Genomic DNA, 16,399 nt, shown 5'->3' with positions numbered 1-16,399 from the left:
AAAACCTGACACATATAATGTTAGCCAAGACTGCATAGTAAGATTCTGTCTCCAAAGAAAACTAACACAGGAGGGACAAGTCGTCCGTATTCCGTAACTCCTATTTATTTATCTTGTACATACATACATATGTATGAATGTATGTTTGTCTTCTGTCTAATCTAATGTGTCTGTCCATCCTGTCCAACCATCCATTCATCAGTTCATCCACCTACCTACCTGTCAGTCACTCAACAATCTCTTTTGCTATAGAGGCCAGACTGATTTCAAACTGTCTTGCCTCACTTTTCTAAGAGCTAGGGTTACAGGTGTTTGGTATCCTGTCTAGCTTCATATGTTGTTTTAGAGAAAAATTAGAAAATGGTGCCACATGGAAATAAATGAAACAAAATAATCCTAATGACCAGAGAGCTCTGAATGGTAGGGATAATCTGCATTTTTTAAAGTTTATTTTTATTTTATGTGCATTGGGGTTTTGTCTGCATGTTTATCTGTGTGAGAGTGTTAGATCTTGGAGTTACAGTTGTGAGCTGCCATATAGATGCTAGGAATTGAACCCAGACCTTCTAGATCTGGAAGATCAGTCGGTGGCTGTGCTTAACCACTGAGCTATTTCTTCAGTCCCCCAATCTGAAATGTTTAAGAAAACAAAGCAATTGACCTTTAAGGAATATTTGTGCCAATCCTAATGATGATCAATATTAATTCAAATAAATATTGGAAATAACAGAAGTTAGTCCTATATTGGGGTTATAATATCTAGTTCCTAACAGTCTTGCAAAAATATTGAAAAGCCTTGAAAAATATTTTAGTAAAGCATGCAAACCAAAGCTGATTAACAAGCTAATATAAAATCAGTCAGGACCTATTTCTGGAAGCTATTGGCTCTGTAACTTGGCCTGGTGTTAGGAAATACTATGCATATCTAAGCATCTCTAAGGTGTGCTTAATCATATTTAGTTGTGTTTTAGTTTTTGAAAGCTACTAACTACAAATGTAAATATTATTTGTCACAATCTGGAAGTTAAAGGTCAAGATCAAGCTATAACCAGGTTGCTTTTTTATTTTTTTTCTCCCTTGAAGCCCTTCTTGGCTTGCAGGTAGTCTTCTTTTCTCTGCATGCCCACATGGCCATTGCTGTGTGTGTATAGAGAGCTCTAGTGTCTCTGTCTTAGAAGGGTACCAGTCCTAATGGGTTAGTGTCCTTTCCTATCCATTATATTTCTAAAGACTATTGCAAACACAGTTGTATGGGGAGGTAGGTCCTCTATCTATGCATTTTGGAGATGAAGGTACAATTTAGTCCTTAACAAAAGATCTGTGTTCTCCTTGGGGTTTGGGAATGAAGGGTGGTGTGACTTGACACACTAGATATGTAGTAAAATCTTGTGGACTATTGTAAGAGTGTTTCTCTACTTTAAACAAAACAGGAATTGTTGAAGACAGGGTTTCTTTGTGTAGTCCTGGGTGTCCTGGAACTCACTCTGTAGACCAGGCTGGCCTCAAACTCAGAGGTTTGCCTCCCGAGTGCTGGGATAAAAGGCGTGCACCACCACCACCCAGCATAAGCATGGTGTTCTACACAGGCTACTTTTTAGAGAATATAGAACAAAAGCTAACTAGAGTGGTACACTAGTCGGGAGATGATTGTAATAGTACAAGTGTTGGATGATATGTTAGAATAAGATTTGATGGCAGAGATGGAAATTTATTATTATTTTTTGTTATTGTTGGTTTGAGACAAGATCTTCCTCTTTCCTTCTTCCCTCCCTCCCTCCCTCCCTCCCTCCCTCTCCTTTTTTGTTTTGTTTCGTTTTCTTTTTCATAACGGGGTTTTCCTGTATAATAGCCCTAGTTGTCCTGGAACTAGCTCTATAAACCAGGTTGGCCTCAAACTCAGAGATTCACCTGCCTGTGCCTCCTGAGTGCTGGGATTAAAGATGCGCACCACCACCGCCTGACTCAGATAGGATCTTACCACGTAGTTCTGTTCTCACTGCCAACTCATTAGTAGAGCAGGCTGGCCTTGAACTCACAGAGATCCTCCTGTCTCTGCCTCCCAGGTGCTGAGATTAAGACCATCACCACTACGCCTAGTTTAGATTTTGAAAATGAGATACACTGATTTTACTTGATAAATGGTGTGCTAAATCTTTTCACTGCTAGAACAAAATACCTTACATGAACAACTTGATGAATGAGAAATATATTTTGGCTCCTGGTATCAGAGATTTCAATCCTATGGGTGGGGAGAATATGACCAAAAGCAGAGATGGAGGGAAGAAGTGGGGACCAGATATAACCTTCAAATTCAGGGCCCAGTAACCTACCTCCTCCCATTAGTTACCATTTCCACCATCTCCCCAAATAGAACATCAGCTTGGTTCCAAGTATTCATCTTATAAGCTTGTGGAAGATATTTCAGTTTGACATAACAGTTGGAATTGTGTGGAGGAAGGGGAGGAAGGGAACTAAGGAAAGAGCAGGGGTGGGTGTGGGGGGTGGTGCAGGACTTCTGCCTAAGATCATAGGAAAGAGCTGCATTAGGGACAATTGTTTTGGTTTTGTAAACATATTACTGTTCATACTGTTTTTCTTTCTTCTTTTTTTCTTTTTCTTTCTTTCTTTCTTTCTTTTTTTTTTTTGTTTGTTTGTTTGTAGACAGGGTCTCACTCTGTAGCCCTGGCTAGCCTGGAACTCCACTACATAGACCATTTTGGCCTCACATGACAATCCACCTACCTCTGCCTCCCAGGTACTAGAATTAAAGGCATATACTATGATGCCTGGTTATAGGTTTTATTTTATTTTTTATCTAATTTACTTACTTATTTTGGTTTTTCAAGATAGGATTTCTCTGTGTAGCCCTGACTGTCCTGGAACTATGTAGACCAAGCTGGCCTATACTCAGAAATCTGCCTCTTAAGTGCTGGGATCAAAGGCACGTGCCACCACCATCCAACTTGGCCTAGTTTTGTATTATTTATTATTTGTATTATTTATCATTTTTAGCACTTGTCCATTTCCTGGTAGGCACAACCATATTGATATTTGCAGATAGAATACATTCGTTTTAAGAAGCTCCTTTAATTACTGTTTTTTGTTTCAGGAATACATTTATGCTAGCACTATTCTTTGTCCTTTGCAAATATTAACTCACTTAATTCTAATATGAACTCTTATTGCTAAACAAGGAAATAAACCCAGAGAGGTTAACTTACTGAGTCATGTGACAGTAAGATAGTGAAGCATTATATTCTGTCAGTCATATGACTTTCATTTCATAACTTCCTAATGATGCATTGGGTAACTCCAGTTTAACTTTGTTAAACATTTTTATAGACTATCAACTTTTATGCCTTTGGGCATTGTTGCGAGTGTATCAGGGTAAAAAGAATACTATTGCATCAAAATATATACATATTATACTTTAGTGGACATTATGTTGATGCCGTTTCTCCAGCCCCACCCCCCAAGGAAATCTTAAAAGTAGGTTCCATCATACAAAACAGATTAAAAGGGGTATTTCTCTCGCTTTTGTCAAGACTGGGCTTGTGCTGGAGAGATGGCTCAGAGGTTAAGAGCATTGCCTGCTCTTCCAAAGGTCCTGAGTTCAATTCCCAGCCATCACATTCTGGCCTGCAGGCATACACACAGACAGAATATTGTATACATAATAAATAAATTTAAAAAAAAAAGACTGGGCATATAGCCCAGCTTGGCCCGGAATTCACTGTAACCCAGGCTGATGTCAAACTCACAATACATATCCTGCCTCACCTCCCAAATGCTGGGATTCTAGGTGTGATCTAACATGCTTGTCTAAAAGTAGCATTTCTTTTTTTTTTTTTTTTTTTTTTTTTTTTCCCCGTCGGGGAATCGAACCCCGGTCTCCCGCGTGACAGGCGGGGATACTCACCACTATACAAACGAGGATAAAAGTAGCATTTCTTGAAAGGCAGTATAGCATAGTACCTATACTCTTCTTAGGAAAGAATCTCCTTTGTGACCTTTAGTAAGTTAGCTTTATTGCTATAGATCCTTCTTCTCCCCAAACTGAATGTAATATTGATGCTTCCATCATTATGAGAGAATAAAATCAGTTTATGTCTGGTTCTTAGGACAGTTCTTGTACACTATAAGCAGTATGTTATTGTAGTCTTAATATAAAAATTATGGGTTGACGAAATAATGGTGTTGTAATAAGGAGCGGCAGGGCTGCTTCCCGCCACCCGGCTAGCTTTATACCCGAAATAATTACACGGAAACTGTATTCTTTTAAACACTGCTTGGCCCATTATATCTAGCCTTTTCTCGGCTAACTCTTGCACCTGGACTAGCTCATTTCTTATAATCTATGTAGCACATGAGCTGGCTTACCAGGAATGATCTTAACCTGCATCTGCCTGGAGTGGGAGAATCATGGTGACTCCTCGACTCAGCTTCTTTCTCCCAGAATTCTGTTCTGTTTACTCCGCCTACCTATGTTTTAACCTATGAGGTCCAGCCAAGCAGTTTCTTTATTGCTTAACCAATGAAATCAACAGATTGATATATGACACTCCCACATCATAATGGGGCTCTACTTTCAAATACATTTGAAATGGAAGTTTATGAATGATATTTGGCTTTTATTTTAGCCTTAGTATCTATCTCACTCTTTTTTTATTGCGCATTATCTAGAAAATACTGATTAACAGGGCTGGTGAGTTGGCTTAGTTGATAAGGCACTTGCTTACCAAGCCTGAGTTGAGTTCAGTTCCAGGGAACCCACATGGTGAAAGGAGAGAACCAGTTGCAGCAGGTTGTCCTCTGATCTCTCTACACACTATTGTGCCATACATGCCACCCCTTCCACTACACACAGAAGAGAAATAAATGCAATAAAAATATAAAAGAAAAAGCAATGTGCTAGACTTTGTTGACTCCTCATGGGAAGCCTTACCCTCTCTGAGGAGGTGATGTGGGGGATAGGAGGAGGACGAAGATGGAGGGAGTAGGAAAAGGGGAAGGAGTGGGAAATGAATTTGGCATATAAAATGAGAAAAGATGGTTTTCTTTTAAAAAAATAAAATAAAAAATATAAAGGAATATGAATTGATGCAAATGAGTAATTAAAAATTATTGTTTTGTCTGTTAGTCTTGGGATTTCCTTAACTTTTAAATAAGCTTAGTTAATAAGTAGTAGGCAGTGTTTAACTTCTTTAGTATTTAATATATTGTGTGTGTGTGTGTGTGTGTGTGTGAGAGAGAGAGAGAGAGAGAGAGAGAAGAGAAGAGAGAGAGCTCTTGAGTTCATCCCTCATTAGGGCATCAGATTTCTTGAAGCTGGACTTAGTGCCAGGTGTAGGTGCTGAGAACTGAACCTGGGTCCTCTGCAAGAGCAGCAAATGCTTTTAATTGCCGAGTCGCCTCCATTGAATAAATAAATGCCCTTATACTTTTTTCTATTAATTGTTCAAAAATATATACTTTGAAATTGTTACTAAATATCCACAATTTGGGTGAATTTCCTGTTGTTTTTTTTTTTTTTTTTAATGAGCAGCATCACAGATTGTAAGGTTTCAATATCACTGGTGTTATCCTAATGCCTATATATTATTAATAGCTTACTAGTGCTTTGGACCATGTTATAGAATGAACAGGAGATGTGATCATTACCTGCTTGGTGTAAGACAATGCACTCCACAAGTACTGTGGAACATAATGTGAATTTAGTGAGCCAGAGACATACAGACTTGAGTTGCAAAAAAAATCACAACACAGAGTTGGAGTTCTTTTAAATAATGATGCATTTCTAAGACATTCCAACAAATTCTGGCAGGCAAATATATACAAACCCAAAATTGGGCAGCACATTAATATTTATTTGGTGCTTCACATGTAAGCACACGGTGTATAAAATGTGAGCCTGCTCCACATCAGTGCACTTCACAAGATCCACCAGCAGAGGGAGCTAAGTAAAAGAAGATGAGTCCCTGAAATCAAGAAGACTCAAAGCAGAGAATAAGAGTGAGGCATTGACATCCTGCTAGTACTGAACAAAGAACTTGATACTTGAAAATGGTTGAAAGCAACCATCTGGGATTTGACACAAGGTTAAAACTTGTGTGGTATTCATTTTTTAAGGATGATGTGATAGACATGTATGTGTTAGAGAACCAGTCTGGTGTTTTACACTCTTCTCTGAAGATGGTGTGTGAGGATGATGAAATGAGGTCACTTTGTGCAGAATTTCACATGGAGTACTGGGCTGTAAAGTTGTTAAGGATTCTGGATAGCACACAACATTTTAAAGACTGACTTCTAAGAGTACATTTCTTGTATTTGATTAAGTATATGTATCTTGATTGCAGTTAGCAGACTTGAAGAAAGAGAAGCAGAACTGAAGAAGGAATATAATGCACTACATCAAAGACATACTGAGGTGGGTGCTGGGTGTTCTTACTATGCTGATATTGGAGCACAGAAATGGACTTTATATGTCTACATTTTCCTTTGAAAATTAGAATAATTCATAGGCATCATCTCCAGAAAATACTAGCTGTCATATGGCATTTACCAAAGTTGACTTTTATTCTTTTTAAATCTAGAATTAAATTTCCATGTAGGAAATTTATATACCCCAGAATAATTTAGTTATTTAAGAGAGTTCCTTGGTTACCTAGTAAAACCTTTGTGTATATAGTAAAAAGTTTGCATGATGCTGAGAAGATTGATTTGCTACCAGTTTGGAAAATGCTGCATTGCTAAAATACTGGTTTAGCTCTCTACATTTATATAATCTAGTTGTAAAGGATTTATATCAGATTTATAACACATTAAATGTGTTGTGAATGTGTTTAAAGGGATTCTAATTTTCAGGCATTTGAGATTTTTTATATGCTAATTTCTATATTTTTATTTTTTGACTGTGTACCATATAAGTGTGGTGCCTACAGAGGCCAGAAGAGGGCATCAGATCCTCTGGTTGTTAGCTGCCATGTGGATGCTCGTAACTGAACCTAGGTCATCTGGAAAAACAGCCAAAACTTTTAACTGCTGAACCTCCTTTAGTTTTTTTTGTTTTGTTTTGTTTTTTGATTTTGAGACAAGGTTTCTGAGATAGGCTGTCCTGGAACTCACTTCTGTAGTCCAAGTTGGCCTTAAATTCAGTGATTCACCTGCCTCTGCCTCCTGAGTAATGGGATTAAAGGTGTGTGCTTCCTCTAGTATTTTACATTAGCATTTATGTCACATAACCCCCTTGTAGCCCTTCATTTTAAGAGTCTGTCAGTCTTTAATATGTTGTGTTTATTTCTGTCTTGTCATCATAATGATTGTTTCTGTGTGTTCCAGTCTGGAATTCACATACTAAAATGAATTTTACAGCCCTCTCCTCTCTCCTATCCCTTCATTCCCCATTCCCCTCTTTCTGTGTCTCCTTTCTGTAGCCCTGATTTACCTGGAATACACTCTGTAAACCAGGCTGGCCTTGAACTCATAGAGTTGTACACGTCCCTGTCTCCAATACTGCGATTAAACATGTGTGCCACCATTCCTGCCCATTTTCCCTTTACTAATTCTGTTTTATATTATATCTGATTCTAGGGTGTTTTGTTGTTGTTGTTGTTGTTTAGTTTGTTTTTTGTTGTTATCTGACAACAAGGTTTCTCTTGTGTAGCCCTGACTGTCCTAGAACTTGTTGTTTACCAGGCTAGCCTTGAACTCAGAGATCCTCCTGCCTCTGCTTTCTAAGTCCTGGGATTAAAGATGTGTGCCACTTGGACCACCCGGCTTGATTCTAGGTTTTTTTTCTAACAAATAAATAACTTATTTTATATAATTAATATGTACAGAATAAGATTAATTTTAGAAGTAACAAAACAGAAAATACTTATTTTCATAAGGGCTTATATCTTTACATACAACTAAACATAATGACTACATTTTTTACTATCTTCTAAACTTCGCTTAAAGTTTTGAATGATAGGACTAGAGTTGGCCCAGCAGATAAACACCACTATACTCTTTCAAAGAACATCAGTTCTCATCACCCATCACAGTGACTCATAATCAAACATCAGGAACTCTAGTTCCAGGGATTGATTCAGTTTTTAATCTATTGTTTATTTAGGTGATGGTGATTGAGCCCAGGGCCTTGCTCATGCTAAGCAACATTATTGAGGTATTCCCACAACTCTGTCTGTAGTTTTCAGTTCCTGTTTTTCTCCCATTGCTTATGTAACCTATCCTGCCCCTGGAAGGGACCAATGTTGCTGCTTTGAAGCACCATAAAATCACATTACACTCAGTTTCGTTGCTTTTGAATAATGCAGAATTTCTTTCCCACTCATGGGGTTGGAGTTAAGTATTACTACCTGAACACAAACTGTCACAGAGTTGATACACAGTAGTAGAAGAAAAAGAGCGACCACGAAGGATCATAGAGCCTTGGAAAGATGAGAGTAGGTTATGTAACAGTTTTTTTGTTTGTTTGTTTTGTTTTTCCAGACAGGGTTCCTCTTGTGGCTTTGGAGCCTGTCCTGGAAGTCACTCTGTAGACCAGGCTGGCCTCTAACTCACAGAGATCCACTTGTCTCTGCCCCTCAAGTGCTGGGATTAAAGACATGCGCCACCACTGCCCGGCTGTAGCAAGTTTTTAAGTATATTAAAAACATTCCATGTTTTGGGGCTGGCGAGGTGGCTTAGTGGCTAAGAGCACTGCTGCTCTTCCAGAAGACGGGTTCAATTCTCAGCACCCACGTAACAACTCACAACTTTCTGTAACTTCTGTTTCAGGGATGCAATGACATCACACAGACATACCTTCAGGGAAAACACCAATGTACATAAAATAAGAATAAATTAATTTGGGCTGGAGAGATGGCTCAGTGGTTAAGAGCACTGGCTGCTCTTCCAGAGGTCCTGAGTTCAATTCCCAGAAACCACATAGTGGCCCACAGCCATCTATAATGAGATCTGGTAGCCTCTTCTGGCCTGAAAGCAGACATGCAGGCAAAACATTGTATACATAATGAATAAATAAATAAATAAATGTTTAAAAAAAAAGAATAAATTAATTTAAAAAATTCTTTAAAAATACCTGTGCTGGCTGGGCGTGGTGGCTCACACTTTTAATTCCAGCACTTGGGAGGGAGGCAGAGGCAGTTAGATCTCTGAGTTAGAGGGCAGCCAGGGCTACACAGAGAAATCCTGTCTTGAAAAACCAGGAAAACAATGTGTTTTAATAATATATCATTTACTAGATAGTAAGAGTATTTTTAAAAACTTCATTGTTAAAAGCCTACAGTTGATGCTTTTTATACTGTTCATTTCAGTACTGGTGTAAGGTCCTGTATGTAGTATTTACTTGTATTGCTTATCAATGATGATAATTTAAATATTTATTTATTATTATGTATACAATAGTCTGTCTGTGTATATGCCTGCAGACCAGAAGAGGGCGCCAGACCTCATTACAGATGGTTGTGAGCCACCATGTGGTTGCTGGGAATTGAACTCAGGACCTTTGGAAGAGCAGGCAGTGCTCTTAACCTCTGAGCCATCTCTCCAGTCCCCAATGATGATAATTTAAAATACATTTGGAGAAGTATATTTAGCTGTCATAGGTAATAGTAAAGTTCTAACTTTCATAGTCATTAGATATTATTAAATTGTGACATAGTATTAAAGTATATTTAGATTATTTATATTTTTTAAATATGCACATTCTTGAAAGAACATGTATAAAATTTAGTTTTCCTTATATCTATTTAATAAAAGTAAAGATGCATTTCTATGAAAAACCTACCATCAACTTTCCATAAGGGAGTATAAATTTTCAGTCTGTTTCCATGTCTTCAGAGATATACACTATTGGAAGAAAAATGGTCTCAAGAAAAAGCTGGTTACTAAGTCAGTGATCTGGGTCTGTCCATTCATAAGACAACTTTCTCATGCTGATTGACAGCTTTTTCATAGGATCCCCTCCTTCAGTTACAAGAGGTTCTATCTTCTGCCCTGACAGACTATTTTATTTGTCACAAAGTAGGCTTATGTAATGCAAAAAAAGTCTACTTTTGAAATGTGAGTCTGTTCACTATAACCTAAAATGTTCTGTTTATCCATCTGCTCTATAGAGCCTCTTCAATTAGCAAGAATAAATAGCTCTGTAATCCCATAGTGTACCTTTTAAAGGTAATCTCTGGAAGTCTCCAGAGAAAGGGGTATTTATTGTTACTTCCAAAGAAGGTAGCATTTTTCAAAGACACAAAATTATTTTAATTGTATTTTGTTCAAGCACATTGTTTACTGCTAACAGTGGGAAATATATTCTGGCTCTTTTTGAAAATGTGAATGACCATTCTTTAATCAAATACTAATTTTTTTTTTTTTTACTGGGTTTACTTCAAAGAATGCATACCTTGCTACATGTGGTAGTTTATGCTTATAAGCTACCTTAGCACTTCAGAGGTTGGGGGACTAAGGTAGGGTAGTGAGGTCTAGGTCAGGCCGGCTATTCAACAAGGCCCTTTAGCATAAGATGAATGGTGTCAGATCCCCTGGAACTGAAGGCTGTGTGTGAACTGCCATGTGGGTGAGTCTGTTCACTATAACCTAAAATGTTCTGTTTATCCATCTGCTCTATAGAGCCTCTTCAATTAGCAAGAATAAATAGCTCTGTAATCCCATAGTGTACTCTGTAAACCCAGGTTCTCTGGAAGAACAGTCAGGGCTCTTAACCATAGAGCATCTCTCAGCCTCTTTGTTGTTGTTTTAGGTGTGTCATGTTGTTCAGACTGGCCTCAGATTTGCTATGTAGCTGAGGATGGACCTTTAAACTATTCATTACTCTGCTCCCATTTCCACCTACTACATTACAGATGTGTGTCCCACACCTGACTTGACTTATAGGTTACATGCTGTACATGCCTTTCTGAGCCTCTGTGTCTCATAGAATCTCATTGGTTTAAAGATAATAGCTTTGTAGAAAGATTGAAGGTAACCAGAATTAAAAGAACCCATGCTCTGGAAAACTTCACCGTTGCTTTGCTTTTTGGTTTTGTTAGTGCTGAGTCCACCTTTGCTGTGAAGATATCTCAGCGAAGGACAGTTGTTAACCTATCTCAAGCAACAGTTTTTCAGACAATATAGTTGGAATTCTTCTCGATGACTTCAGGTGTCACAGAATTTACCTCTAGCTATGCTAATTAATTTGCATCCTGATAAGTTGACAGTTTATCTAAGATGGAAGAGAGTTAAAACTGGAAAACTTAATTGCACCTTGCCTTAAAAAAGCCTTATTCCACTCGCAAGTTTCTTTTTTATCTGAAGTACTGGCCTTCCCCTATCACCCTCTTTTAAAATCATAACCACACTGTGAATCATTATTAAAATCTTATGTGCAGTGTAGCTTTTTCTTCTATTTGTTTGTGAGATATAGCTTGTTTTAAATATACAGAAATGTTTTAGTGCGTGGGGTTTTCTTGTGGGAGCGAGGAGGAAAGGACAATGAGCTCATTGCTTGCCTGGAGAGTTAACTGAAAGGACAGATGCAACATGGGCCCTGCAGCGTTAACTGCTCCAGTAGCTACAGAAAACAGTTCTGTTATTAGCTAGATATTTAACTTAAGCAAATTATTTTATCCTATACCTAGGGTTTTTCTATAAAATTGTTATATTGTGAAAATTAAATTAAAAATAGTTAAAGTAAAAATAGTTGGCATTTGCTATGATAGCTGCTGTTTTGTTGTTCCTTTGTCCTGGTGAAGGCTGCTTTAATCTCATCTGTATTTTTACATTGGGCCATGTGGAAATCCAGGGTATCATCCCAGGAATCAGTCATCTGAAGATTTCAAAAGTATCATTTTCTAAATTTTAAATATTTAAAAAGATAATAGAGAACCAATCTATAGTAAGCTATTCGGATGTAAAATTGATTCTATCTTTATATTTTATTATATATTATTGAATAAATTAATTACTATAAAGCAGTCTGGAGGAAGTATCTGTATTCTTTACATTCTCCTATTTGAACAAATTACCTCTATTATGACTGTCTGGGTGTTAAGGACTCAACCAAGGCTTTCTAAAACCTTTTTGACAATGTTATTTACATATACTAGGCCCAGCATTCATTTTGCTATATTAGTCTCAGTTTAATTTTTTCTTGAAGTTTCTTCTTGATACAAGAAAGCAGCTATTTGTGATTTGCTGATACAACCAAAAATTTTTTTATGAAAAATTCTTTTTGAAATGGTATGGAAGAGAAAACTATACATTTAAAATAAAAGATGTAAATAGCCTTGTGATTCTGTATTCATATTTTTTTACTATTAACATTTCTCATTTAGACTAGCCTTTTTTTCTTTTTTTGTAATTTTTATTTGTATGTGTATGTGAGTTCCCATGGAGGTTACTCAGCCTTTTCATCTCCTGAACTAGTTTTTTTCATTTGTTTGTTTGTTTTGGGGGGGTTGTGTGTGTTGTTGTTTGTTTGTTTTTTGTTTTTTTGTGGGTTTTTTTGTTTTGTTTTGTTTGTTTTTTTTTGAGACAGGGTTTCTCTAGCTTTGGACCCTGTCCTGGAACTAGCTCTTATAGACCAGGCTGGCCTCAAACTCACAGAGATCCACCTGACTTGAACTAGTGTTTTTTAAAAATGTTTTTAAAAATAACCTCTGTGTGTGTGTGTGTTAGTGTTATATGTGGAAATAAGAGGACAACTTGTAAGAGTCATTTCTTTTTTGCCACCATGAGAGTCCTAGGGATGGAACTCTCATCCATATTTAGCTTTCCTATCATATGACTCCTTTTCTGACTCAGAATCAAAGTAGTCTGATATTTCTATTAATTTGTTACTATTATTATAGATGATTATATTAAATACTGATGTTCTTACATTAGCACAGGAGAAAGTACCTTGTAATTCTTTCAACTATAAATCTACAGAAATAATTAAAAATACTGTCATTGCCAGGCTGTGGTGGCACACACCTTTAATCTCAGCATTTGGGAGGCAGAGACTGTGAGTTCAAGGCCAGTCTGGTCTATGGAGCAAGTTCCAGGACAGGCTTCAAAGCTACACACAAAAACCCTGTCTCAAAAAACAAAACAAAAAACTGCCATTAAATTAAACTGAAATTTATTTTCACTCCAGTGATTCCTTTTTAGTGTGGAAAGATAAACATATAGAATTTTTTCTCAAGTTTGACATTATTTTCTTTGTTTCCCATTTTAAGTGAGCAGGTTTCTCAAATGCTATTATGTTTAATCAGCAGTCTGTGATAACCACCTACCCGTGCCTGGGTACTAATTTGTATTATTTATGCCAATATTATTTAATAATATCACATATTGTACAAAACCATTTTTGCAATGCAAAGGAAGATATTAGCTATTTTTACTGACTGCAGCATCTTAAGAGTGAGTATTTGCATATTCCTTTGCCATTGCAATTCTTTCATTCCTTAATACTCTTTTACGTGAAACTGAGTAATCTTGTAAATAAGAACTTTGTACCAAAATGTTTCCTTTGTTATAATTCTGTTTTATTTTAGGTGATAGCCTAAAATTTTGTATCTATTTTTTCTTTCTTAAAATAGATGATTCATAATTATATGGAACACTTAGAAAGAACCAAACTTCATCAGCTCTCAGGGAGTGATCAACTAGAGGCTACAGCTCATAGTAGAATTAGGTAAGCTTTGTTATACATTTTTGCCTGAGAAAATGTGAAATCGATAATCAATCTTTTGTTTCTGTTTTTCCTGTTTTTTAAATCTGGAAACAATGGTCTGTTCCCAGAATATCTCTACTGTGATTGGCATGCGAAGGGAAAGAATAGCATGCAAAAATAGAAATGCCATTTAAAAGGTTAGATTATGAACCTTATAAATTACAAGCAACATATTGTAGGATTTTAGTTATTTATTGATACTTGGTGGGAAATTAGAGTAGGTTTGAAATTTTCCAGTTTGTGGGTATGCCGAAATTTTTTGATTTCTCCCATATAACTGGTCCTTTCTGTTGCAGAGAGGCAGGCTTGAAAGGATTAGCCAGCCATCTGTTTGATGTAGGCGTGTGAATAAATTATGTAGATCTCTAGGTATTGTAGCCAATGAGCTACGCCAAGACTCTTAGTGGAAAGGAACGTAGTTAATAGGCTGGCTGTCCTCTGGGTTGCTGCATAAAAGCTTCAAGCAGCTCTATGGTTATGAGGTGGGGAGAGCGAAATGACGTCATCACTTGGGAGCCGCTGCAGGATGGAATGGAAAGCTGCTGCTGATGGCATTGTTTTTGTGGCAGCAGCTGAATGACAGATCCTCACTACAAAGATACCCCGTTGGCCCCCGTGTAGGCCTCCTGGTTCGGACGTTTCACCATGCCAGCACAGCGCCATGAATCCTGGATGCATGCTGCTGTTTGTGTTTGGCTTTGTTGGCGGGGCGGTGGTCATTAATTCTGCTATCTTAGTATCTCTCTCTGTTTTGCTGCTTGTGCACTTTTCTATTTCTACCGGCGTGCCAGCGCTGACGCAGAACCTACCAAGGATACTCAGGTACTCCAGTCTCTCTTGGAAGCTCCTGCTTTGCCGGTTTTCTTTTTTTTCTTTTTTAATTCTTAGCGCGATGGGTCTGCTTTGTAACCATTTCTGTTGCAGATTCAGAAAATGGAAAAAGGCCTCAAGCTAGGATGTCTGTTCTTATTTTATAGGTTCCTAAATGGAACCCTGCTTTGTGTTTGGAAATTTTAGACCAAAGAAAGGGATTTTCTGTTGTACTTGTACACAGATACAAGGTCAGTGTGGTCTGAATGTTAAAGAACAAGGAAGTGCAGGAGCCAAGTTCCAGGTCCACATTTGTATAGCTCTGGATTTAGCTTCTGAGCATTGAGGAACAAATAGCTTTTATTGTGGGTGTTGCAAATGGCTGGCCACAGAATATAGGCTGATTTTGTTTCAGTTATCCTTTGCCTGGTGAAAGGTTTGCTATCAGTTTTATAATTTTTAATAACAGCTTATGGAAACTGGTATTTTCCTGCTACCATAAAATATATTTTAAACTAAAACAAATCTAAATTCCTAAGATAAAAATAGACTGCCTTTGCCTTTCCCTCGTTGTTTGCACATTAAAGTTGTGGGAGCGAGAGCTTTACAAAGCCTATTCACTATTGTTTGGTCAGATGTTGCTTTTCTTTTCTTTGGACTCCTGGGTGACAAGCCCATGCCTGCTTGTGGGGTGGTCACAGCCTGAGTAGTTTTGCTCTTGTTCACTCTATTTGCACCCTGCACGATCATCTTCCACATCTTAATGTTTAGGGATTTGTTTTCTTGTTTTCTAACTCCTAAGCCCAAAGTATCTGATTTGTTCAGATTACTGTTGTGTCCATGGTTTTAAGTTCATAGAATATAATTCATTAGTGTTTAAGTGATTTAAAAAATACCTAAATCCTCATTCAGATTTAGGCAAGAAGAATAGAAGTAGCTCCTTCTGTATGTTTTTTTTTTTTATTCATAGTCTAGCTCCCATTTAGTTTTAACATTCAGAAATTAGATTTCTTATAAGGTCTAAAACTACTTGGATCTTTTCTTTTCTTCTTTATTTATTGGTCATGTAGTCTCAGCTGGCCTTGCACCCTACAGGAACAGACTCCCCTCAGTGCTGGGATTACTGTTTTCTGCTTGGCTCCTTCCTGCTGTATAAAAGTGAGGGACAATCTCATTATTCTGTATTAGTACACAAAAGAGTTGTGTACGAGTTATGTGTACTTAGGAAGTAAGGAAATTAAAAAACTGTAAGCTCAAAAATATGTATCATATCAATATAAGACTAATATTAAGGGACTGTCTTAGGCTTAGTCTCTGTTGGAGAAGGCATTGCCATGAAGTGGCTAAACTTGGAGCTACATTGTTCCATGTATGCAGCCCTTGGGCCTTTGGCATTTTGTTTCATCTCTTAGTTTCCTCCTCGTAAGTATTTACCTCAGTGACTTGATTTAAAAATCAAGTGAGCTGTTATTTTTCACTTCATTACAGTTGCAAGATACATGGTCCATTATATAAGTAAGTCAAATTCACAATCATTTGTGTGTCTCACATTTTTAATAGAATTGGTTTTAATCTCAGTCCTGCCAGTTACTATTTTACATAAAGTCTTGGAACATCAATTTTCCTATTCTGAAATCTGAGAAAGCAGTGCCAGTTTCCTGGTTGGCTAGATCAGTAATGTAAATCAGTTATCTCATGTGGTGAGTTGTTCAATGCATGTGATCTTTTGTCTGTCCCTTGATCTGTAAAATAGATCTTACTAATCAGTTGTTTTTGTTGTGATTATAGCCGAGACAATTTGAAATAAATGTTTTCAAAGTCAGATCTACATATAAGCTAATATTTAAATAACCAACTTAATTAAAAATCAGT

The 16,399-nt window shown here is 37.2% G+C and overlaps 1 protein-coding gene and 1 non-coding gene across 15 annotated transcripts in view; one reads left to right on the top strand and one right to left on the bottom strand.

Moving 5' to 3' along the window:
* Positions 1 to 16,399, top strand: part of Spag9 (sperm associated antigen 9) — a 126,546-nt gene that overhangs the window by 34,929 nt on the left and 75,218 nt on the right. For 9 of the 14 annotated variants that reach the window (XM_041665213.1, XM_041665211.1, XM_041665212.1 and 6 more), the window contains exons 3-4: positions 6,357 to 6,427; positions 13,584 to 13,678. In XM_041665213.1, the coding sequence (XP_041521147.1) occupies positions 6,357 to 6,427; positions 13,584 to 13,678 (166 nt within the window). Of the gene's footprint in view, positions 1 to 6,356; positions 6,428 to 13,583; positions 13,679 to 14,163; positions 14,540 to 16,399 lie in introns of those variants that run through there. The other 5 variants (XM_041665219.1, XM_041665216.1, XM_041665217.1 and 2 more) reach the window with 3 other exon arrangements.
* Positions 3,865 to 3,936, bottom strand: Trnad-guc. The gene has a single exon. It is a non-coding gene; the product is annotated as a tRNA-Asp (tRNA).

This window comes from Microtus oregoni, unplaced genomic scaffold (assembly GCF_018167655.1).
Source record: "Microtus oregoni isolate MIOR12 unplaced genomic scaffold, Mior012 000015F_ref0000493, whole genome shotgun sequence".
NCBI classification, from domain to species: Eukaryota; Metazoa; Chordata; class Mammalia; order Rodentia; family Cricetidae; genus Microtus; species Microtus oregoni.
Note: the sequence above shows the minus strand (reverse complement) of the source record. Positions and strands in the feature narration are given on the sequence as shown.